This window comes from Hemicordylus capensis, chromosome 2 (genome assembly GCF_027244095.1).
Source record: "Hemicordylus capensis ecotype Gifberg chromosome 2, rHemCap1.1.pri, whole genome shotgun sequence".
In the NCBI taxonomy this organism is placed as follows: Eukaryota; Metazoa; Chordata; class Lepidosauria; order Squamata; family Cordylidae; genus Hemicordylus; species Hemicordylus capensis.
In genome coordinates, this window is record NC_069658.1 from 207,816,810 (window position 1) to 207,838,616 (window position 21,807).

General features: G+C 55.3%; 2 protein-coding genes across 16 annotated transcripts in view; both read right to left on the reverse strand.

Moving 5' to 3' along the window:
* The window catches only part of PIP5K1C (phosphatidylinositol-4-phosphate 5-kinase type 1 gamma), a 60,901-nt gene extending 57,192 nt beyond the window's left edge, over positions 1–3,709 (reverse strand). For all 11 annotated transcript variants that reach the window (XM_053292669.1, XM_053292667.1, XM_053292666.1 and 8 more), the window contains exon 1: positions 3,413–3,709. In XM_053292669.1, coding sequence (XP_053148644.1) covers positions 3,413–3,521 — 109 coding nt within the window. In that variant the 5' untranslated portion in view covers positions 3,522–3,709. The remainder of the gene's footprint in view (positions 1–3,412) is intronic.
* A 10,739-nt stretch (positions 3,710–14,448) lies between these two features.
* Positions 14,449–21,533, reverse strand: C2H19orf25 (chromosome 2 C19orf25 homolog). Of its 5 annotated transcripts, none has more exons than XM_053302649.1 (3): positions 21,405–21,533; positions 17,877–18,039; positions 14,449–15,936 (listed from the first exon to the last, which is right to left on the reverse strand). In XM_053302649.1, exons 2-3 carry the CDS (start codon positions 18,010–18,012, stop codon positions 15,740–15,742), a joined length of 333 nt encoding a protein of 110 aa, XP_053158624.1. In that variant the 5' UTR covers positions 18,013–18,039; positions 21,405–21,533; the 3' UTR covers positions 14,449–15,739. The 5 variants fall into 5 exon arrangements, with proteins under 5 accessions (XP_053158624.1, XP_053158620.1, XP_053158621.1 ...); XM_053302645.1 differs by having other exon boundaries at positions 21,389–21,523; XM_053302646.1 differs by having other exon boundaries at positions 21,305–21,421.
* Positions 21,534–21,807: the final 274 nt, after the last annotated feature.

The window sequence follows — 21,807 nt, forward strand, 5'->3', positions numbered from 1 at the left end:
ATTTTAAGTTGTGTGGGGTATTTGGTGGGGGGAATGACTAGCATAAATCCTGATTATTTCAGCTGACCTCCACACAAAGTTACTAACTCAGCCCATTAATTTCAACGGGACTACTCATGAGTAATTTAGCCCAGCTGTCAGTATGATCAACCTCACAATTTCCTCCAACAGTTCTAACAATTTTAATGTCACCATTCCACCCTGACAGCCCTTACAATGAAAGCCGTAATAATTCAAGGTCCTTCCCCTTCGCCTCCGTGCCGGCCCACCCAATGTTATCAACAGACACCATCAGGGCCTCCTGCCTGTGGGTCCCACCCGATTACCTTATCCAGCAACTGTCAGCCCCAAGATTCCTCTCCTTTGGCTGCTGACATCCCATTAAAATAATAGCAGCCAGCCTCTGTTATGTGACCCCTTGTTTTCTTTAACCCCCCTTCCAACCCCCCCCATACATCAAAGCTCTTGCCACAGCACCCCCCCCCCCCGTACCCTATGACTAAGCCAAATGAAAACTGCATGACTCTTCATAAGAACAGCCCTGCCACTGTTCCCGCTAACAGGGATTCCCAGACATTGTTGACTACAACTCCCAGCATCCCCAGCTGCAATGGCCTTTGGCTGGGGTTTATGGGAGCTGTAGTCAACAACATCTGGGAATCCCTGTTAGCGGGAACACTGAGCCCAGCTGGATCAGGACGTGGGCCCCTCTAGCCCAGCATCCTGTTTCACACAGTGGCCCACCAGATGCCTCCGATACGCAGGAGGTGAGGGCAGGCCCCCTCTCCTGCGGTTGCTCCCCTGCAACTGGCATTGAGAGGCATCCTGCCTCTGAGGCTGGAGGTGGCCCACAGCCACTAGACTAGTAGCCATCGACAGACCTGTCCCTCCATGAATCTAAGCCCCTTTTAAAGTCATCCAAGCTGGCGGCCATCACCACATCCCAGGGAAAGGAATTCCTTAGATTAATTAAGCGCTGTATGTAAAGTCCTTCCTTTTGCCAGTCCTAAATTTCCCAACTTTCATGGGATGACCCCTGGTTCTAGTGTTGTGTGTGACAGAAAAAAAGGCTCTCCACTCCATGCATTGTTTTATACACCTCAATCATGTCTCCCCTTAGTCGCCTCTTTTCCTCTTCCACAAGTTCAGATTGTGTGCTCCTTGGGGCAGAGACTTGCCTCCTCATCCTTTCTAAAGCGCCACACACATCACTAGGTTATATACCATGCATATGAGAGAGAGACAACTAAATCTCAGTACTATTAATATTTACCAAGAATCCCTCAGTTCTGTCTAGCAGCAATGTGAACAACAATCATCAAAGAACCATAGCAAAACAACAGTCATTTTCCTTGAGCTGATTTCTATACTGTATGCCACTCAGGGCAGAGACCTCTCCTCTCATCCTCACCCTTCACATAGATGGTGCATATACATGTGTTGATATGTATATATCCTGTACATAATAACCATCACCTCTATGTCACCTTAAGTGGTGCAGGGGGAAATGCTTGACTAACAAGCTGAAGGTTGCCGGTTTGAATCCCCGCTGGTACTATATCAGGCAGCAACGATACAGGAAGATGCTGGAAGGCATAGTCTCATCCTGCGTGGGAGGAGGCAATGGGAAACCCCTCCTGTATCCTACCAAAGAAAACCACAGGGCTCTGTGGGCGCCAGGAGTCAAAATTGACTTGATGGCACACTTTATCTTTAGTACCAATCATCATTAATGTACTAAATAACCCCACAATTCCCTCTAGCAAAGATCAAAAACAGTAATATTACCCCACCTCTCTTGTGACTCCATTCTAAGTCCCTCAGGCAAGGAGCTGCCTGCCCTGCAAGTGGATGGCTCATCCAGGTGTGTGCACATCTGTATGCCTAAGAACACGAGGACAGCCCTGCAGGATCAGGCCCAAGGAGGCCCATCTAGTCCAGCATCCTGTTTCACAGTGGCCCACCAGATGCCGCTGGAAGCCACAGGCAGGAGTTGAGGGCGTGCCTGTGTACAAACACATCCATATACACACACCTATGTGCAGATACATGCAGGGTACTTGTCAAAGCGTGAGAGGAGCATCTTGAGGGACTTCTTGTGCTTGTGTGTGTGTATATACATAGAATAATCTATAAAACAATTATTATAGTACTGTATTCCATCTCGTGCCAATGTTTTGATTGTAAGCCCCTCAGGGCAAGGACTTGTCCTCTCATCCTTTATCAATTGCCTGGCCTGTACCTTGTGCAAATGTGTGTGTGTGTGTTCATTGTATCTAATATGCCTGTGTGTGTGCATGTCTCTTTCTCTCTCTCTACACACACACACAGTTTTTCAACTTTCTTATTGAAATGCAGTACATAGGAACCTGCCATATACTGAGTCAGACCATTGGTCTATCTAGCTCAGTATTGTCTACACAATCTGGCAGTGACTTCTCCAAGGTTGCAGGCCGGCCCTATCTTGGAGATGCTGCCAGGGAGGGAACTTGGAGCCTTCTGCATGCAAGCCTGCTTTTCCAAGAACAGCCCCGTTATCCCCTAAGGGGAATACAGTATCTTACAGTGCTCACATGCAGTCTCCCATTCAAATGCAAACCAGGGTGGACCCTGCTTAGCAAGACTACTACAGCCACAACTTACATTTCTCTAGATTTAAATTGGGAATGGTACTCTCCAGCACCATGGCCACAACCTGCAACCTAGGAAGCTGCCTTCTACTGAATCAGACCTATCTAGCTCAGTATTGTCTTCACAAACTGGCAGCGGCTTCTCCAAGGTTGCAGGCTGGAATCTCTCCCTCAGCCCTCTCTTGGAGATGCTGCCAGGGAGGGAACTTGGGACCGAGATGCTCTTCCCAGATCGGCTCCATCCCCTGAGGGGAATCTCTTCCAGTGCTCACACTTCTAGTCTCCCATTCATATGCAAACCAGGGTGGACCCTGCTTAGCTAAGGGGACAAGTCATGCTCGCTACCACAAGGCCAGCACAGATAGCAACAGATCGCAACAGATTAAAAATGGAGCATACAAATAGCAACAGATAAAAAACGCATGAATATGCACACACAATTGGATCTCTATACAGAGTGCACGCATGTGTGTGCAAAGTCCGTACATCTCTCTGAGTGTGTCTATATATATGTCGTGTGCATCTGCACCAAGCGTGTGCATATCTAATATAAGATAACTATTAATTAGATATGCACAATACACGCTTACTCAGAACAACTGAAGAATCATCACCATCGTGTGCTATTAAAAATAAAGTCCATCTGTGCGTGCGTGCATGCATGAGTGTGTGTGCATAAACAAAAGAGCGTGCGCAGAGCAACCTCGCTGCATCTGCATCTGCATCCTCCCTCCCCCTCCCCCTCCCCCTCCCCCGCGCTGGCCCCCCCCCGGTCCCCCCACCTTCTCCTGCCGCGGGGTCAGGCGCCCCCCATGCCGCCTCTGGGGCTCCTGCGCCCGCCCCGGCCTCGGCCCCGTCGCTGCCCGCCTCGTCCGGCGCCTCCAGCTCCATGGGGGGAGGGAAGGAGGGGGGGAGCGAGGCCCGCCCGCCGCCAGCCCGGCCTGGCCCGGCTTTGCCTCCGCTCCGCTCCGCGGCTGCCTCCTCCGCTCGCTGAGGGGAAGCAGCTCCGCGCGACGCAGCCAGGGAGCGCGCACGTCGGCCGAGGGGAGGGGAAAGGGGGACTGCGCCTGCGCGGCAGCTCGGCCGCCCCCCCCCCTCCCGGCCCGCCTGACGCGAGCCGCTGCGTGGCGAGGGGGACGCTCTGGCCGCTCGCGCTCCATAGAGTCCACCCCCCTGCAGCGCGGTTTGGCGCGCGACCCCCCCGCCTCCTCCCCCCCAGAAGAAGGAGCCGTTGGAGATGACGTGCGCGTGCGTGTTTGTTGTTGGAGCTTTGTGCGCAGAATCCAGAAGGATCCCCTCCTCGCCCCGTCTGGCTCAAAGATGGAGAGGGGGAGCAGGCCAGGCGAGGGCGGAGGAGGGCCTGCCTGCCATCCAGCCCCATCCTCGGCCCCAGCTGTGGGTTAGGGGTCAAGAGGGGCCCCCTTGAGCAGCGGGGGAGGAGAGGGAGCAGGGTGGGCGCGTAGCCTTTGCGGGGGCCCGGGATTCCTCCCCACAGACAGAGGGAGAGGCTTCCCGAGGGACCCAGGACGGGAGGCCAGCCAACAGGGACAGCCTCCATGTATCGATTTATTTTGACCCATCCGTATAACGCCCAAGACTTTAGTCTCCGGGTGGTTTCCCGCAAAACAACACAAAAACAACCCCTGGGGGGCAACTGCTCTCCACCGAGGAAGCTGCCACAGACTGAGTCCGACCCTTGGTCCCTCCTGCTCAGGACTGTCTACCCAGACTGGCAGCGGCTTCTCCAAGGTTGCAGCAGGCAGGAGTCTCTCTCAGCCCTGTCCAGAGATGCTGCTTGTCAACTTCGCAGCGCCTGGACCAACGTGAACCAAATCAGGTGCAGCTGTAGGGAGACCTCAACAGCAGAGTTCGCGATGAGGTCATCCAGCCTGATCCAAGATGGCGGACGCGTCAACCTTTGAGGCGCAAGTGGGCTAACTTGTGGACTAACTGGATTTGAACCAAATGAGGCACAGTGGTCACCCATGTAGCCTCCCGTTCAAATGCAGACCAAGGTGGACCCTGCTTAGCAAAGGGGACAAGTCATGCTTGCTCTACCACAAGACCTGCTCTCTTCCTCTCTCCTCCTGCCCCCATTTAATATGGGAGGACTACTGTCAGGAACCCACCCTGATGTGTGTGTCCCCCCCCCCCGCCCCAGTCCAGGGAGGTGATTTGTCTGATGTGGTTTTAATATCAATGTCACCATATTCATGGAATTAAACCACCACCCTATTATTAGAGCCAGCGTGGTGTAGTGGTTAAGAGTGCTGGACTAGGACCGGGGAGACCCGAGTTCAAATCCCCATTCAGCCATGAAACTAGCTGGGTGACTCTGGGCCAGTCACTCCTCTCTCAGCCTAGCCTACTTCACAGGGTTGTTGTGAAAGAGAAACTCAAGTATGTAGTGCACCGCTCTGGGCTCCTTGGAGGAAGAGCGGGAGATAAATGTAATCCTCTCTAATAAAACGCTTGGTGTCCGTCCGTGGACGGACACCAAGCGTGTGTCCGTGCCTCCCTGCCCTGTTCTGCGCCTGCGCGAAGCGCAGGCGCAGAACAGGGCAAGGGAGACACGACGGCCGGCACCCGGTGGCCATCTTGGGCGGCCAGAAGCGGCCGCCCCGAAAAAGCAGGGTGAGCGGCGCCGGCGAACACTGGCCGCCGCCGCCTTGCCCAGAGGACACCCGCGGCGACAAGGGAGAGGCCCCAGGGAGCGGAGGACCCGGCCAGAGCTGCGGGCGGCGGCGGGTGGCGGGCCCGCTGGAGCCCTGGGTGGCCGCCCCGGCCGGAGACACGGGCCGCGGTGGGTGGCGGGAGGGGGAATGGCGGCGGAGGCCCAGACCGCCGCAGGGAGACGGAGGCCGGGACCGGGGGCCGAGCGAAGGCCGAAGTAAACAGAAAAGCAAAAATACAGCCTCCGCCGCTGCCTCCGAAATCCCACCCTCCCTCCCAGCTTCCAAAACCACCTTACCCTGTCCCATTACAGTTGAACAAAGAAAGTCCTAAATTTAGGAGGGAGAGGGGAGCTCGCAAGCAGTGCTCCTCCCTCTTCAAAGGCTCTGCCCGAACTGGCGCTTGGGGCCGAAAGGACGCAAGAGGCGTCCTTTCAGTCCCAAGCGCCAGTTCGGGCAGAGCCTTTGCAGAGGGAGGAGCACTGCTTGCGAGCTGCTTTCTCCCTCCTCAATTTTGGACTTACTTTGCTCAACTGTAACGGGACAGGGTAAGGTGGTTTCGGAAGCTGGGAGGGAGGGAGGGTGGGACTTCAGAGGCAGCGGCGGAGGCTGCATTTAAAAAAAAAACAAACAGTAAAGGGGAGAGGAAAAGGCTAGCGCCCGTTATTATAACGGGCTTCAGAACACTTGTAATAATAATAATAATAATAATCTGTTCCCTCCTCTCCGTAAATAACTCCCTGGTCAAAAGAACATCAGAACAGCCCTGCTGGATCAGGCCCAAGGAAGCCCATCTAGTCCAGCATCCTGATTCACACAGTGGCCCACCAGATGCTGCTGGAAGCCACAGGCAGGAGTTGAAAGGGGCCTGCCCTCCCTCCTGCTGTTGCTCCCCTGCAACTGGGATTGAGAGGCATTGTGCCTCTGAGGCTGGAGGTGGCCTGTAGCCCTCCGACTAGTAGCCATTGATAAACCTCTCCTCCATGAAGTGATCCAACCCCCTCTTCAAGCCATCGAGCTGGTTGGCTGTCACCACATCCTGTGGCAGAGAATTCCACAAGTCAATTATGCATATCTGTTCAGGGCATAGAACAAGGCTTAAAATGTAAAAACATCTAAGGACAGGTTTCTTGTCCTTAGCATGGAACGGGCCTTTTCCACAGCTGCTGCACCATTCCAAGCAACTTGTCCAATCCTCAGGAGTCACAAACTGGAACTGATCCAGGGTCATTGCATAACGGGAGCTGCTGGACACCTCGGCATCAGACTCTGTAACAATTGTGGAGTTTGGTGACATTTCTTAAGAGGCCAGAATCCTTCCTGCTGGGAGTAACTGAAAGAGAGTTCTCCAGAAGAATTCGACATTTTTAATGTATGCAACCATGGATAGTATATGTGCAAAAATGGAAAGACACTAAAATGCCCTCCAAAGACGACTGGTTGATAAAAATCTTGGAATATGCCAAGATGGCAAAGCTTACAGCACTTATAAGAGACGAAAATTTGGAATGTTTTAAAGAAGACTGGGAACCATTTTTGCTTAAAGAATTATTTTTCTAATATGGACTTTTCAGTAGGGTTTGAAATATAACAGCAGGTTGGGTTGGGGGAAATCAAATAGTATTGTGGAGTGTGTATGTTTTGAATTATTATAGCAATGGCTTATATGTACAGTGATTGTGAACCGCGCAGATAGGCAAGCGGGAAGTCAATATTTACTTATGTGTAGAATTAGAAAAATGAAGCAATTTAAATGTAAAAGCTATTGTGAAATCCAATAAAATGCAAAATCAAAATAACCCGAAAAAACCAGTTGTGGAGTTTGAATCCAAGTTGGCCCAAATAGGAGAGATTTTGTCCACAAATAACTCATTTAGAACATCACTGCATTTGATAGCATCCCAGACCAAACTTCCTAACGATCTCTCCCGGTGGTTTCATGTAGATGTTGAAAAGCATTGGAGAAAGTAACACCACATAGGAAGCTGCCATATACTGAGTCAGACCCTTGGTCTATCTAGCTCAGTATTGTCTTCACAGACTGGCAGCGGCTCCTCCAAGGTTACAGGCGGGAATCTCTCAGCCCGATCTTGGAGATGCTGCCAGGGAAGGAACTTGGAATCTTTTTCTGCTCTACCCAGAGGGGCTCCATCCCCTGAGGGGAGTATCTTACATCACACTTCTAGTCTCCCATTCATGTACAACCAGGGCAGACACTGCTTAGCTAAGGGGACACGTCATGCCACAAGACCAGCTCTCCTTCCCACACTTCAGAGCAGGTCTCCAAGCAACACCATCTGGAATCTGCCAGAGAGGTAGGAACGGAACCCTTGTAAAACGGTGCCACCCCATACCACCTCCTTCAGGAAGCCGGCCCCACCAGGCAGAGAGACACGGACAGAAGGTGAGTGGATTTCAGGGGCAATGCAGGACCACTTTCCACCACCGCATTTGGAACCCCAAAGGGGTTTAAGCTCTGAAGCTCCAGCTGTGGAGAGTGGGCCCTGCTTGGTGTTGAGCAAAATGCAAATTCGGGGAGAAGGGGCTGCAAAGGTGTTCACGGGGCGGGGCGGAGGCCGAGTCCTTCCCTTGCAGCCCAGTTTTGCAGTCCGAGTCGCATTTGCCCCACCTGCACTTCCCTTTTCTTACGCGGCCACAAGACTGGACCACAGTGTAGGGTGCCCCTCTCGGCAAGGCCATTGGGGCTGGGGGGGTGGGAGGGGTCACCTGCTACGGGATGTGGGGAGGGGGTCGTGATCATCCCATGAAACTGATGGCCAGCAGATGCAGGGCCAGCAAAAGGAAGCACAGAATTAACCACCCAGGGAATTTTGTGGGGAGAGGGATAGAAATGTACAAAATAATCAATAAAGCTATGGAATTCCCTGCCACTTGATGTGGTGATGGCCACCAGACCGGGTGGCTTTAAGAGGGGTTTGAATCACTGCATAGAGGAGAGGTCTATCATCGGCTACTAGTCGGAGGGCTACAGGCCACCTCCAGCCTCCAAGGCAGGATGCTTCTGAGTCCCGGTTGCAGGGGAGCAGCAGCAGCAGCAGGAGAGGGAGCATCCCCCCCCCCCCGTGGGCTTCCCAGGGGCACTGTGCGAGACCGGATGCTGCACGGAATGGGCTTCCTTGGGCCTGATCCTGCAGCAGGGCTGTCCTTGTGTAGTCCAGCATCATCTGGGGACCCCAAGTTGGGAACTGCTGCCCATCCGAGAGGCCCGAACTGCACACAGTAGTCCAGGAACAGACATGGAAAGGCAAGAAAACCCCGCTGCAGAGGCAACGGGGAGAAAGAGGCCGTGTTTTAATAGTTTTGACTTTTATTTCTAATTGTTGAAATGTTTTAATCTTGCATGGGCTGTTTTTATCGTTTTGTAAACTGCCCAGAGAACTTGCGCTTTGGGCGGTATAGAAATGTATTAAATCCAGCCAGCCAGCCTCCGCAAGGTCCTCTTTACGATGAGAGGGCCCAAATTCTCACCAGTCCAAGCACACACACAGGCACTCCGCAACTCCTCTTCCTTGCCTCCGGCTTCCCATCATGTGCTTTGCAGCAGGGGATTCAAAGTAAGAACCGGCTCGCTCTGCCGAAGTGGGCTTGAAGGAGGCAGCTCTCTTCCTGGCCAGCAAGCCACCTGGTGGCCAGGCTCTGCCTCTGCTTCTTGGCACAACAGCAATAGCAGGGACGGTGTGTCTGTGTCCGCCCCGCTGGAAAGGCCGGCTTGGGCTGCAGTCTTCCTACAAGTGCAAACCATTTCAAACACGTGCAAAGTCTGCTTTCAGAAGTCACCCTGAACTGGGAAGAGCAGTGCCTGTTACAGCCGGGATAGGCTCCCCAGCAGCAGTTGGACTACAACACCCATTATCCCCAGCTACAGTTTGCGTGTTTGACAAAAACAAGTGGCAGATTCATCCACCCACCTAGCAGTGAAACTCACTTTTGAGAGCTCGGGGCCAGTGGCAATCTTCAAGGTTAGCTTAATGTCCGTTCCAGGCAAATTGATGGAAAGCATCCTCAAGGATAAAATGGTCAAGCACCTAGAAGAACAGGCCCTGCTGGGAGTGAGCCAGCATGGCTTCCGCAAAGGGAAATCTTGCCTCACCAGTTCTTTGAGAGTGTCAACAAGTGTGTGGATCAAGGTGATCCAGTTGACATAGTATACCCTGGACTTCCAAAAAAGATTTTGACAAAGTTCCTCATCAACGACTCCTGAGGAAACTTAGCGGTCATGGGATAAGGGGACAAGTCCATTTGTGGATTGCTAACTGATTGAAAGACAGGAAACAGAGGGTAGGTATCAATGGAGAGTTTTCACAATGGAGGGAAGTAAGAAGTGGGGTCCCCCAGGGATCTGTACTGGGACCGGTGCTTTTTAATTTATTCACAAATGATCTAGAAGTAGGGGTAAGCATCGAGGTGGCCAGATTTGCAGATGATACCAAAGTCTTCCGGGTAGTGAAATCCAAAACGGATTGTGAGCAGCTCCAAATGGATCTCTCCAAACTGGGGGAGTGGGCGATAAAATGGCAAATGCGGTTCATTGTTGGAAAGTATAAAGTGATGCACATTGGGACAAAAAACACCAACTTCAAGTATACGCTGATGGGATCCGAGCTGTCGGTGACGGACCAAGAGAGGGATCTTGGGGTTGTGGTGGACAGCTCGTTGACTCAATGTGCGGCAGCTGTGAAAAAGGCCAATTCCATGCTAGGGATCATTAGGAAGGGGATGGAAAACAGAACTGCCAATACAGGTTGAGTATCCCTTATCTGAACTGCTTGTGACCAGAAGTGTTCCAGATTTCGGACTTTCCCAGAATTTGGAATATTTGCATACTGTAATGAGATATCTGGGGCATGAGATCCAAGTCAAAAGACAAAAGGTTATTTTACCCTGGAATTTAGGGTTTTTTTAAGGTTTTATTAAAGTATACAAGAAATAAGCATTGAATTTATGATAACTACAGGTAGCTAATGAAAACTAGTTGCGAGAAAATTTTCAAATTAATGTTGCTGGTCATGTTAGATTCAAACATAGCATTTTAGGTGGAGATGAAATTCAGATTTCATGTGAGAATGTTTTGTCGGTGCTGTGGGCACACGCCATGATGGTTTCTAGATTTTGGAGCATTCCAGATTTCGGATGTCCGGATTAGGGATACTCAACCTGTATTATCATGCCCTTATACAAAACTATGGTGCAGCCACACCTGGAGTACTGTGTCCAATTCTGATCACCACATCTAAAAAAAGGACATGGTAGAACTGGGAAAGGTGCAGAAGAGGGCAACCAAGATGCTCAGGGGCCTAGAGCACCTTCCTTAGGAGGCAGGGTTACAACACTTGGGGCTTTTTAGTTTAGAAAAAAGATGACTGCAGGGAGACACGATAGAGGTCTATAAAATCATGCATGGAGTGGAGAAGAAAGTGGATAGAGAGGAATTCTTCTCCCTCTCCCATAACACTAGAACCAGGGGTCACTCCATGAAACTGATTGCCGGGAGATTTAGGACCAACAAACAGAAGTACTTTTTCACACAACGCATCATTAACTTGTGGAATTCTCTGCCACAAGATGTGGTGACAGCCAACAACCTGGATGGCTTTAAGAGGGGTTTGGATGACTTCATGGAGGAGAGGTCTATCAATGGCTACTAGTCTGAGGGCTACAGGACACCCCCAGCCTCAAGGGCAGGGTGCCTCTGAGTACCAGTTGCAGGGGAGTCACAGCAGGAGGGAGGACAGGCCCCTTTCAACTCCTGCCTGTGGCTTCCAGAGGCATCTGGTGGGCCACTGTGTGAAACAGGATGCTGGACTAGATGGGCCCCCTTGGGCCTGATCCAGCAGGGCGTTTGCTATGTTCTCAAGTGCCTCCCCTGAGCCATGCAGCCCTCCTTTCCTCAAGGACTGCTGTTCTTTGTCGGGGCTGGGCCAAGGATGCCGTCTTTTCTGGGATGTGTCTTAGAGGACAGGCCCAGGCAGATTACTGGCAGATTTTAGTTCAGCAGCCAGCCACTTCCAGGCGGCACACTAACCTGGCCTATATTGCTGATCTGGACCACCAGCTTAACCCCAAGGCAGCTCCCAAGAACAATCGCTACTCCCACAGAAACCTCGGCGGTGTCTACTCCCAACGTTTTCCACAGGCGAAGCTGCCGCCTGAGTTAGACCCTTGTTCTAGTTAGCTCAGGATTGTCTACACTGACTGGCAGCAGCTCTCCAGAGGGGGATCTTTCTCTGCCTCCCTGAAGATGTTGCCTGCGATGGAACCTGGGACCTTTCGCCGGTCAAGCAGAGGCTCTGCCTTGAGCCAAGGAAGCGGCTTTGGCCTAGTTGGCCTTTGGCCTAGGATCTGCCCTCCTGCGGATATTGGACTGCAACTCCCATAATCCCTACTGGCCACTGTAGCTGGGGATGATGGAAGTTGTAGTCCAGCATCTGCAGGAGGGGCCGAAGTTGTGGAGCTCTGGTCTACTCTGGCTGGCAGCTGCTGTCCAATCTCCCAGGCAGCCGACTTCCCAGCAGGAAGCCTGGAGATGCTTCCCGGGAATGAACCAGGGGCCCTCTGCTTGCAAAGGAGGGTCCCGACTATCGAGCCATGGGCCCGCCCTGGCCTACCACGCACAGCCTCCTCCTGAATCTAACCCTGGGTCTATCCCGCTCTGCATGGTCTGCACAGACTGGCAGCATCTCTCCAAGGTGTCAGAGAGGGGCCTTGCCCAGCGATGCTGCCAGCCAGGGCCTGAAACTGCCTGCAAAGCTCGTGCTCCTACAGCCCCCTCCCCATAACCCCCCAGTCCTTCCCTGCTCTCTCACCCAAGCCCCGCTGCCCTCCACGTTTCAGCTCCCACCTCTCCGGCTGAAGGGAGGGAAATCCCTCGTCCAGCAAGTTACCTCCAGGCAGTGGGGAGGTCCCTGGACTTTGACTGGGGGGCGGTGGGGTGTGTGTGTGTGCGCGCGCGCATGCCAAGGCCTGCTTCCCGCAGCAAAGAGCCCGCCAGCAGGGAAGGCAGGCCAGGGCTGTTTCCACTCGCTGGGCAGGTGGTTAACCACCTCGGGGAGGACCGCTGAGAGAAGCCCCATCTGCACGTCATGTTTGACACGCGTGCAATCGGCGCACCCTGCAGCCAGCCCCCTCCTCCCCACCGGTCCCCTGCCTCCGAGGAGGCCGGTGCCCAGGTGGCCTTCCACAAGCAACACAAGCGCAGCTGTCCACACAAAACTCTTTCCGCACAGAGGAAGCTGCCCAGAACCAAACTCATTCCGCAGAGGTGGACCACTGCTGACAGGCGGTCAAGTGCCAGGAGCGTGCACAGCTTCCAAACCAGGGAATACGGCTTCTCCTTCCCCCTCCCTACATAAGAGCGGCCCTGCTGGATCAGGCCCAAGGAGGCCCCTCTAGTCCAGCTTCCTCTTCCCACAGCGGCCCCCCCAGATGCCTCCGTGAAGCCCACAGGCCTGCCCTCCCTCCTGCTGCTGCGGGGGCTCCCCTGCAACTGGGATTCAGAGGCCTTGAGCCTCTGAGGCTGGAGGTGGCCCATGGCCACCAGACCAGGAGCCATGGATTCAAGCCCCTCTCCGAGGCACCCAAACTCCCTAGTCTTGATCGTGTGACCACAGCCAAGGTCTGAATGGCTCTAGTGCAAGTGGCAAAGCGTGCCGCCCAGTCGGTGCCGACTCCTGGCGCCCACAGAGCCCTGCGGTTGTCTTGGGTAGAATCCAGGAGGGGTTGCCCATGGCCATCTCCTCCCGCGCAGTCTGAGATGACGATGCCTTCCAGCATCTTTCCAGCGGAGATTCAACCCGGCAACCTCTGGCTTGCTAGTCAAGCCATTTCCCCGCCATGCCACTTATGGTGACCGTGCAAGGGAAGTGCCCACCTCTTAAGCACTTGCCCAGTCTCAGGTGCCAGGCAGCCTAGATGAGGATTTGGTGGGGGGGGAGGAGTGGGGCAGCACGGCTGGAGCAGGCCCTGGGAGAGAAAGCGAAGGTGGGGCCCTGCTCTCCCGCCTCCCCCTCAGAGAGGTGCCGGGTGGGGGGGGGGCAGAGTGAAGAGCAAGCTGTCCCGCAGGGACATCTGTCTCTCCCCCACCCCCCGCCTCAATCATAGCTCTGCCCCACTGACTCGGATATACAGAGGCAGAGTATTGAGTACCTTCTTCCTTTGCCCCAGGCAGGCAGCAGCAGCAGCAGCGCTCCCTGTAATCTTTTTCGCCTCTGTGCGGAATGAGTTTGGTTCTGGGCGGCAGGAACCAGGCAGTGTGCGCGCACCATGTGCATTCAGAGTGGGGCCTTCCTGATTCCGCCTGAGCGGGATCTAAAATGAACGGTGCGGACATCAGAAAACTCGTGAGCGCGTGCCTTAGGGGGAACCGTGGTCCAGCAGCCCCTTCTGTCCCAAGGATGTCACGGGGCTGAAGCGAAGCCCAGAGGCCCCCTCCCGTCCACAAGGTCTGTCGCTAAGTGTGGTCTGTTCGTCTCGGGCTCCTAAATTTTGGGGCTGGCTTCTAGATCCAAAGAAAATTGGCCAGGGCCTTAATTTTTAGCCGGCTTTCCTTAAGGTAGGTAAGTTTCTGAGATCACCCAGCACTGTTTGGGTCTGTCTGCCCCACTCTCCCCCTCTCAACTTCACAACACCTGGACCAATATGAATCAAATCGGGTACAGTTGTAGGGACACCTCCATGGGGTAGTTTGTGATGATGTCACCCTCCCCAATTCAAGATGGCGGGCGTGTGAACGCTTGAGGCGCAAGTGGGCTAACCTGTGGGCTTCTTAACTGATTTAAGTGGCACAGTGGGGAAATGCTTGACTAACAAGCAGAAGGTTGCTGGTTCAAATCCCCACTGGTACTATATCGGGCAGCAGCGATATAGGAAGATGCTGGAAGGCATCATCTCATACTGTGCGAGAGGCAGCAATGGTCAACCCCTCCTGTATTCTACCAAAGAAACCACAGGGCTCTGTGGGCACCAGGAGTCAAAATGGACTTGATGGCGGCATACTTTACCTTTTTAGGGATAGTGAAAGGAAAGGCGGGAAGATTCATTCTTACCAGAACGACTTGTTAGATCACTGCAAACCCAGGCCTACCTTAAAATGGCAATTCTGGACACTCAGAAGGAGACAGCCGCACATGTGGAATTGTCCGAAACGCGCCTTTTAATAACAGCTCCTTAAATTATATTGGCAGATCAGCAGCCTTGGGACCGGTCTATTTATTTTATTTTATTTCCCCACCCCCACCCCACCCCCCCAATCTCTCTCTAAACTTCCAACTACTGGACACTAATGAATGTCAACCCCTCCCCCTCCTCTCTCCCCCAAACACTGACAACTGGGGTGTATTTTGGTTTCAAAGACTTTCTCACGATCAGCTCGAAGGACAAATCTATGTTTAGACTGACCGGCCAACGTCACAATGGGGCCTACATCAAAACACCGAATGGATCCGAGACACTCCTCGCAATGGTGAGAAATGGAACCCCCCCCGCCCCCGCCCCCCACCCGAGTTCATGAGAAGCCAACTCTGCTGCTAGCGCTGGCCATGCTGGAGGAGGGACGTGGGGCCCTGGCCGGCCGCCGGCTGGGCTGCAAACTCTTCAGCAGCTTCTGCTGGAAGAAGCGGTCTCCGTACTGGAGTCCGTGCAGGTGCCGCAAGGGCAAGGGCAGCTTCTCCGGGGAGAGATCCACGGAGACCGGAATGACTTTCACGCCCTCGTTCTCGACCATGTGGAGGAGGTTCCACTCCGCCATCCGCTGGCACCAGGGGTTGGCCACCGAGCGGACCGTCAGCAGGACAATGGCCACCCGGCTGCTCTGGATGATCTCCGCGGCCGAGGCCAGGGCAGATCTCCCCGCCCCCTGGTCCTGGTGCTCCAGGTAGCCCCGGAAGCCCTGCTGCGCCAGGGTCTCGCCGATGGCGCTGGCCAAGGGGTCGTCGTCCAGGCAGTACCAGAGGGAGAAGTCGTAACGGAAGAGCCGAGCGGTCATGGCGAGGGAGAGGGCCCCACACCCTCAAGGGCCACTCGTCCCAGCCTGGCCGGAGAGCAGAGCTCTGGAATGACAGCCCATGGGGATGGATCCTGTACAGGGGAGGCCGGGGGGCTTCGGTCTGTGCAGCGAAGGAGCAGGAGGACCCTCCCAGAAGTGGAGGCAAGTCCGACGGGGTCAGAAGGACGGGGCGGCCTGGCCCCCCAGTCGGGCACGTCGAGGCGAGCGCGGCAAGGAGGTCTCGGCCATGGCGAGGCCGGTAGCAGCAGGGGCTGGAGTTTGGGCACGCTTCCACAGAGCCGGAGACACGGAATGTTGGCGGGGAAGATGTGTAGCTGGCGCATGCTGGGGTCGTAGGGCGGCCGCGAGTCCTCGGCCCGCCAGCAAGGCCTGCGGGGGCCCTGCCCCGGCCCGGCCCCCTCCGAGTCCGGCAGCTCTCACAAGGCCCTTTGCTTCATCTCCAGGATGCCCTGCTCCAGGCTGGCGCCGGCCAGCTTCAGCTCCTCACACTTCTCCTTGAGCAGGCTGCAGGCCTTCTGCAGGCGGTGGTTCATCTCCACGTAGGACTGGGTCAGCCGGTAGAGACGCTCGCGCTTGGCTTCCGGGTCTTCGTTTTTGACCGGAGTGGGCAAGTCTAAGGGGAGGGGAGGGGAGGGGAGGGGAGGGAAGGGGGCAACACGGCAAATGCGGTTCAACATTAGCAAGGGCAAAGTCAGGCCGACTGGGGCCAAAAAACCCCAACTTCACATATACACTGATGGGATCGGAGCTGAAAAGTGACTGACCAGGAGAGAGGTCTTGGGGTCGTGGTGGACAGGTCGTTGAGGGTGTCGGCTCAGTGCGCGGCAGCTGTGGAAAAGGCCAATTCCATGCTAGGGATCATTCGGAAGGGGACGGAGAATAAAAATGCGAATACAGTATTATCATGCCCTTATCCAAATCTATGGTGCGGCCACATTTGGAGTCCTGTGTACAGTTCTAGTCGCCCTACCTCAGAAAGGACATTCTGGAAGGTGCAGAAGAGGGCGGCCCGAATGACCAGAGGCCTAGAGCGCCACCCTTACAAGGCAAGGCTAAAACACCGGGGGCTTTTTCGTTGGGGTGGGGAGGGGGAAGACGACTGAGGGGCAACACGATCGAGGTGTATAAAATGATGCATGGAGTAGAGAGAGGGGAGAGATCATTTTTTCTCCCTCTCCCACCACACTAGAACCAGGGGCCACCCCATGAAACTGAAGGTGGGGAAATTTAGAGCCAACAAAAGGAAGCACTTTTCACACCGTGCATAATTAACTTATGGGATTCCCTGCCACAAGATGTGTTGACAGCCAACTGCCTGGGTGTCTTTAAGAAGGGCTTGTACAAATTCATGGAGGACAGGTCTATCAATGGCTACTAGTCCGAGGGCTATAGGCCACCTCCCGTCTCAGAGGCAGGATGCCTCCGAAACCCATTTCCACTGGAGTAACAGGGGCCTGCCCCTCTCAGCTCTTGCCTGTGGGCTTCTCAGGGGCATCTGGTGGGCCACTGTGGGAAACAGGATGCTGGACAAGAGAGGCCACCTTGGGCCTGTTCCAGCAGAAGGAGTCAGGGTTAAGGGAGTGCCCAGGGAAGGAATTCTGGAAGGAACCAAAGTGCTACAGCAGAGGTGGACAACCCGGGCCTGCTCACCTGCTAAGACTACAACTCCCATCACCCCTGCTACAATTTATTTCAGCGGGGGGTGATGGGAGTTGTAGTCCCAACAGATGACCAGCCTCAGGCTGGCCACCCTTACACCAAACCTGTTTTGTGGGCTGACATCCTCATCTCAACAGCAAGGGGTGATGGGCACTGTCTTCAAACTTCTAACAGCTGGCGAGGACAACCTGGACTCTAGCCCACGCCACCCCTGCAAGTTAGACCTCTGCTTGTCTCCTGGCTTCCCTGGCCCTACCACGAGGCTCAGGAAACAGTGTGGGTGACAGGACAGATGTTGTTGTTCAGGAGAATGGAACAGGCAGGATGCAAGGAGATCAAAGGCCTAAGAGGTGGGCAGACCTGAGCAGATGAAGCTGCCTTTTACCAAGTCCAGGACTGACATTGTTCTGGATAGGCAGGGGGTCTTCCCCTGGGTCTCAGGGGCCTTGCGCATCACCTGTTCTCCAAGCCCTTTTAAAACTGGAGATCTCTATAAACAGCACACAGACGTATGAAGCTGCTGCCTCCTGAGTCAGTCCCTTGTCCACCCAGCCCAGTATCATCTACCCTGACTGGCAGCAGCTCAATGAAACTGTTTCCACAGCAGACTGAACTGGAACTCTCTCACGCAGAGCATATGTTCTACCACGGTGTGGTGGTCCTCAATACAGTTGGAAACGATGACAGCGTGTCGGCTTTCTGCATGGTGTCTGCAGCTATAGAGGAAATCCCGTGGGCCAGATGACACCTTGCGGGTGGAAATCGGCCAGATCCACATCAGGTAACTGATCTGGGACCAACCGCACCCCTCCCTGCCCCAGCTTGGCTTGGATGCAAAACAAAAAAAAGAAGAAATGGGGGCCGGCGGGGGGAGCAAGCCAGGATTCCGGTTACCTTCACTGGGTTCCGCCAGGAGGACGAAGACGGGGTCGTTGGGCTGGGCGCGCTGGACGTCCTCGAGAATCTGCTCCATGTTGGGGGGCTCAGGGCGTGTGGGAAGCACCACTCGCTTCTTGGCCTTGGAGCTCATGGTTCAGAAGCCGGTGCCGGTGGGGCACTGGAGCAGGAAAGAAGGGGGCAGTGGGGAAAGGGATGGCGTTAGAAGGGGGCTCTGGCAGGCCTGGAGAGAGAGAGAGGCAGGCTGACCCCCCAAGCGGAAGGGCTGCCCAAGCCAACATCCCCATGTGACTCCCTTACATTTAGCAGAGGGAGAGCAACCGGCCCTATCCATCCCCTCCACGGCATCCCTCCAGGGGCTGTCTTATGTTTCTTTTTTTTAGATTGTGAGCCCTTTGGGGACAGGGAGCCATCTTATTTATTGACTTAGATATATGTAAACTGCCTTGGGAACTTTTGTTGAAGAGTGGTATATAAATCTTGGCTGTTTCCAGCGTGGTGTAGTGGTTAGAGTGCTGGACTAGGACTGGGGAGACCCGAGTTCAAATCCCCATTCAGCCATAATACTAGCTGTGTGATTCTGGGCCAGTCACTTCTCTCTCGGCCTCGCCTACTTCACAGGGTTGTTGTGAAAGAGAAACCCAAGGACGTAGTACACCGCTCTGGGCTCCTTGGAGGAAGAGCAGGATATAAATGTAACAACAACAACAGGAGCCCTAGCGAGGCACCATTCCATGGCACAATTCAGTGAGCTGCTTTGGCTACCCCCCCCCCCGGGCAAGCTGCACCAAGATCCGGTCTGGACACAGCCTTGCAACACCGCGGAGACACCCAGCGGTTCAGACTCTGGCATGCCTCCCGGAACAGCACATGGCCAGAAAAACGCACGGCCTGGGACCCCAAAGGGCTGGCCACCTGGAGAGGTGGAACTAGTGCTGGCAGCCCCCAAAGCACCAGTCTTACGAGCGGCTGCCGGGGCCTTTATGGGCCACAGACCTCCCAAAACACTTTCTTGGGGCCATTGCCTACCTGGTGAGGCACATGGATGCAATCAGCCAGGTCTGTTGGGGGAGAATGGACAGGATTCCAACCTGCCCAGGCTGACTGAGGTTCGGGGGGCTTAACCCCTTTCAGAATGCTCCGGAAGAGGGTGGCAGGGGCCCTGAATTGCGCCATAAGGCACATTTTAAAAAACAAGACGAGTATGAAATCTGTCACTAGTATTATCGTCTAAGGCAGAGGTTCTCAACTTGGGGTCCCCAGATTTTGCTGGACGACAATTTCCAGCACCCCCTGCTATTGGGACTGGGGATGATGGGAGCTGTAGTCCAACAGCATCTGGGGACCCAAGGCTGAGCATCTCCTTGGCCCATAGGCTCCCTGCCTGGGGTCCTCCAGATGCTGCCAAACTACAACTCCCACCATCCTCAGTCACAGTATGTTGTAGCCTGGGGTGCTGGGAGTTGTAGTCCAGCCACACCTGGAGGGCCCCAGGTGGGGAGCCTCAGGCCGGGTCCAATAGAGAACTTTCAACCTGAAGACCCCCCTGGAAAGACACCTTCCACAAGTCACCTCGAGAACGTTCTAGAGAACCCGGAAGAGTGGAAAGGCCTTTGCCCGGTGCTGGGAAGACAGCAATATGGGGGTGTTTGCCCCCGCCGGTCTTAATAAGCAAGATATTCTGCACACAACCAAAAACCCTGAGTCAAGAAACGCTCGATTCCGAGACCTGCATGCCGCTACGGGAACCAGACCAACCCGCACCCTAGCGCTCAGGGTGGTCCACGTGGTTTCACACCTGCCTCTGCAGCCTGAAGGACTAGAAACTTGATTTAAAGCTAAACCAGCTCCCTGAACTGGACACCCAGTTACGCAGCCATCCAGTGCCACGCCCAGCCGACCAACCCAGCCTAACGGGAGGTGCCGTGTTTTCCGAGGAAAACGAAACGCTTGGTAGTGAGAATAATAATTTCCGTGGCAATCGAGAGCTTGCGTCCGCTGCCCTTTTGCTGCTGGGAAAGCCAGCCAGGTCTCCAGCCTCTGGCACCCACAAAACGCACCCAAGCCCAAAGGGCAAACCGGCTCCCCTCCCCGGCTTCTCCTGGTAGTGCAAACTGCTCCTCTCCCTTTAGCCCCAGCCCCAGTGATTCTGCCAGGTCAGCCCCCCAAACCCACTTCCATGGGGCGGGAGGCAGGGAAAGAGGGGCGAGGAAGCACAGCCCTGCGCGGAATCACCACCGCAGGGGGGGAGGGGGGAGCCACTTAATTGTGATTCATTGTTCCACTCCCCCCCCACCTCAAGACTGGAGTCGATTCATAGGGCTTTCTGTCTCCTCCATCAGCCACCTGCTTCTGCAAACTGGGCGGGCTGCACGCGCGGGCGGGGGGGGGGGTTGTTTCTGTTGTGTGTCTTGACAGTGGCGTCCTGTTGTGTGGGGAGGTGGGCAGGAGGCTGCAAGGGGGCTCCTGCTGGGAAATCACAGCTTTCCTCCACCCCCCACCCCACCCCTCTCCAAATTCTCCTTTCAGGGCCCCCAAGCCCAGGCTGGCCGGCCAGGACAGCCCCCCCTCCGCCCAAAGCGGGTTCTCGAATGTTCAGCGCCGGCTCTGCAGTCCTGCTGCTGCTGCTGCTGCTGCTGCTGGAAAGGACAGGGATGCAGCACGCATGCAGACGAGCAGCAGCAGGCACTTCTCGGCAGAGGCTTCTGCAGATACCACACCCACCCCACGGCTGGCTGGCTGGCTAGCTGCTGCCCCCCATCCAGGCGTGCCCCCCTGCCCCTAATTCTCTCCCTTGCACACACACACACACCCAATCCTGGCTTCTGTCCCCCCCCCCGAAAAACACCTCCCCCCCAAATCAGTGGCTGCCCCCTTGGTGCTCCATGGGCTCCTCGGCACCCCCCCACAGCCACCCCCCATCTTACCCCCAGAATTGCTCTAATATTCCAAGAAGGTCTCAGTCCTCCTCTGGCCGGCCTCCTCCCCTCCTCCTCCTTCTCTCCTCCTCCTCCATCACCAGCAGCGGGTTGTGCTTCAAGACCACCCCTCCCCTCCCTCCTCCCTCCCTCCCCTCGCTGCTCCCTCCTCCCCCCTCCTCATGCCCAGTCCTCCTCCCCAGGGTTTAATCCCACTTTCCCCTCCCCTCCCTCCCCCTCCCCCCCAGGGCTCTCCCAGACCATCCAGAGACCCCCACCCCTGTAACCCCCTCCCCCCTGGCTGCCCCCCCTGCCCTCCATCAGCCCTCGCTGCTCACCAGAACCTCCCCCCCTCTAGCGGGGCCTCTGCCCCCCCATTACCCCCCTCCTCGAATCCTGGCCCCCCATCACATCCCTCCTGACCCCCCACCCCACTGCTCCCCCCTGACACCCCCATTGTGCCTCTCCCGGGCACCCAACTCCCCTCACCGGCCCCCCATAACTCACCTTTTTCCATAGTCCCTGCACAGGAGCTCCCCCACTCCCGAATTCCGCCCCCTAATTGCAAGCAGCCCCCCCTTTCCCCCTTACTTGCTCTTCCGCCCACCTCCTCCTCCTCCAGGCCACGCCCCTCCTCTCGCCACGCCCCTTGACAGCTCTTCCGCTCCCAGGCCACAAACTTCCGGCTGGCCATCATGTGCGTGTCAGGTGTAGCAGCGATCAGCCCTGCCCCTCGAGGAGCCCTGCCCGGTGCATCTGAGCATGCTCATAAGCATAGGCGCATGCTCAGTACGGTCAAACGAGGCTCTATTTTTTCAGTTGAAGCCAGTGCCCTTACACAGGAGGGCTCGGGCGCGTCTGTCCAGACTCGCAACCATAGAAGTGAGCAGCCGCTCTAGGCCGCTTGGAGGACTTCTTGGGTGGCGCGTTGCTGCTGGAGCCCTGGAGGCTACCCGGGGCTGAGACCGAGACCAAAGATTTTTGTTATTAATGTACCATATAGTACAACT

What these genes read in the sequence shown, in the direction of transcription:
- C2H19orf25 (XM_053302649.1), bottom strand. Translation starts at nt 18,012, where the DNA reads ATGAGCTCCAAGGCCAAGAAGCGAGTGGTGCTTCCCACACGCCCTGAG. An exon ending in CCTGGCGGAACCCAGTGAAG is followed by an intron (nt 15,937 to 17,876) that starts GTAACCGGAATC and finishes CCCTCCCCTTAG; the next exon opens with ACTTGCCCACTCCGGTCAAA.